This window comes from Nannochloropsis gaditana (assembly GCF_000240725.1).
Source record: "Nannochloropsis gaditana CCMP526 unplaced genomic scaffold scaffold1120, whole genome shotgun sequence".
NCBI classification, from domain to species: domain Eukaryota; class Eustigmatophyceae; order Eustigmatales; family Monodopsidaceae; genus Microchloropsis; species Microchloropsis gaditana.
Window position 1 is genome coordinate 1 of NW_005802833.1, and position 2670 is coordinate 2670.

General features: G+C 53.7%; 1 protein-coding gene across 1 annotated transcript; it reads left to right on the forward strand.

Moving 5' to 3' along the window:
- Nucleotides 1–564: 564 nt before the first annotated feature.
- On the forward strand, nt 565–1900 carry NGA_0704800 (uncharacterized protein). Its single transcript, XM_005852517.1, has 4 exons — nt 565–657; nt 757–832; nt 1143–1222; nt 1324–1900. The coding sequence occupies exon 4, from the start codon at nt 1537–1539 to the stop codon at nt 1867–1869; it is 333 nt and encodes a 110-aa protein (XP_005852579.1). The 5' UTR covers nt 565–657; nt 757–832; nt 1143–1222; nt 1324–1536; the 3' UTR covers nt 1870–1900.
- The last annotated feature ends 770 nt before the right edge of the window (nt 1901–2670 follow it).

Sequence of the window (2670 nt, forward strand, 5' to 3'; positions counted from 1 at the left end):
TTTCTTTCTAGATTGCGTCGAAAGAAAATACAGATGCTTTCTAGATTGCCTGGAAAGAAAAAGAGTGGATGCATAGCCAGTCTTCATGGGCGGGAAAGTCGGAAAAGCAGCGAGAGACATATGGCAGCGGAGGAGACTTCAAGGACACCAATAGCTTGCCCAAAATACAGGGCTACATCCGTAACGGCGCTGAAAACGACATAAATTGACCGATCTATCCATGAAATACTGTGTATTTGGTGTGAACGAAAGAAATTGCGGTGCACGCTGGGTTTAAATACAAGGAGGGCAAGTTGAAGCCGGGGGGTTGCCATATGGTTGGATTCCCCCACGATGGTCATTATACAATGCCGTGTGAATCCGTCAAAATCGTGTGCTCAAAATGCATGTACATACGTTCATTCTTTCCATGGAGCTCATCAAAGCTGCGCCTTGGCCATAGATTCTTTTGGATTTTTGTTTCCGATCGATGCTTTTTCCCCTCTACACTCGCTCGTTCGCCTTCATCGTCCTTCTCATACCCACATGCTTTTTCTCACCGCACCCGCTTTTATTATCGCAATGCAGATTGAGCATGCATAGCCGCATCTTCACATCGGCCATTCGCCCTGCTTTTTTGCCCGCTGGCACCCTCTCTCTGACGGGACCTGCAGCACGGTGCGTTGAACGAATAGGAACAATATGTCCCAATACCTCCATGTGGTGCAGGCACATCTCACCCTTGCCCCCCTTTCGATTTCGTGTTTTCCACCCCAGCATGGGCAGCGTAGTGCGACAACAAAGCAGCACACGGTCTCCAGTCCAGTACAGCTCGCGAAAGAATTTCAAGCAGGTGAGGATGCGGATCTGCGTAAATCGAACACGCATTTGTTGAATTTCCAAGACGGAAGGGATAGAAGATTCAGTAGAGAGGAGAGAGCACTGATCCCTCTGTCTATCCCTACGGATGTCGAAGGAAAGTAAAGCCAAGACGAGGGCTCATTTGGCGCCCTTGCCGAGTAAAGTCTTGTTTTCTGTCCGCCACCCGATTCCTTGTTTCGTGTCCAATCCGAAACTTGCAGAGAGCGCATCACTCCCTACCGTGCTCTCACCCTCTGTGCTTCTCTTCCTCTCTTCCGTGTATTCCCCTTTCCCTCGCCCAGACTTGGCTGATGGATGGAGCAACATACCCCATCATTGTCATCATTACCTTCGCCGTCACCATGTGCAGTGGCTTCACTGCGTGAGTAACCAAAGAGAGTCAGCAGGCCCAGGTAATCATGGAACCAAGTCATGACCCTCCCCCTCCCTTTTTCCCCGCCCTCCTTGCCTCCCTCCTATCAGATACAAGTTCCTCCACAGCCCGGACAACCGCGTGGACCCGCGCAAGCGCACCTCCTTGATGCGAGACTGGAAGTAGGCCTAGGCGCCTAGCAGAAGGGAAGGATGCGAGACTGGAAGTAGGCCTAGGCGCATAGCAGAAGGGAATTCGTGGAGGGAAGGAGAAGAGACATGGAGAAGGTAGGAAAGAATGGGTGGATATAGAGGAGAAAATACATGGAGGGGGGCCATGACTCACGCTGTGGTCATGAGGCGACTGTCGCCGGCATTGGCGAAGTAGTCGAGGTGGGGGGAGAAGAAATCGAAGGGGTCCTGGAATCGGAAAAATGGCATGACGAGCCAGAAAGTGGACGCCTAAGGAAGACACTCTTAGGGTGTGGGAGAGAGAAGAAGGTAGTGGCATCGGGGATGGGAGGGGAGGGGAACGACGGAGTGTATGATATGCCGCGATGGGAGACAGGCCCTGGAAATGGTGAGCCAGGGATAAGCCGCGTTTTTACGGAAGCTGGGTCGTCCGCTATGAGAAGAGATACAAAGGATAAGCGGTAGGAAACAATAGGAATGAAACGACGTGTGCAGATGCGCCTTTGAGGGGGGCGTTTTGTGATGCCTGGGACAGCTTTCTTCCTTTTCTTGTTTCAAGCTGAAGTATGCTTTGAAGGGAACGTGCAGCAGCACCGTGTATACCACCTTCGTCCCTTAAATAATTTCACAAATCATTTACAGCATGGGGCCCCTGGCCTTCGCCCGCATCATTATCCACATCCTCGACCTCGCCTTCCTTCCCTCCCTTCTTCCTTCCCTTCCTCCTGCCCTCATTCCCTCTTCTTTTTTTCCCTCTTTCATTACTTGTTGACACGTCCCCCCTCCGTGCTTCCCTCCCTCCCTCCCTCCCTCCTTCAGTAGAATCCCATCGTTTCCAATTTCTTCTTCAACCGCGCCCGCAAATACCCCGCCTCTGGCGTCAATGTATACAACTGCCCGTTCCCTAGACCTACCAACAGGTGCTTCTCCTCCGTCGTCAAGGCCAAGGCGGTGATGGAGGCGGGAAAGGAAGGCACCCGCAGGCCCGGACCGGCCCCGTTTGTGGCGACCAGTCCCTCCAAGCCCTCCCTCCCTCCCCCTCGGGCGGGACGTAGGGAGTGACACCAGAGCATGTGCAGTCGTCGGGTCTCGGAGCCCACGATCAGGACCTGCCCGTCGTGGGAGAAACAAAAGGCACTCAACCCGGTACGGCAGGCCAGCCGGGCCAACAGACGGCCGTTGAGGCTGTGGGCAGTGAGGAGATGGGAAGGACGGGAGTAGGAGAGGAGGTAGCCCGCGGGAGAGACACCTACCCAGTCGACGACC

Bases quoted from the DNA above. Each gene is read 5' to 3' on its own strand.
- NGA_0704800 (XM_005852517.1), top strand. From the start codon at position 1,537: ATGGAGGGGGGCCATGACTCACGCTGTGGTCATGAGGCGACTGTCGCC.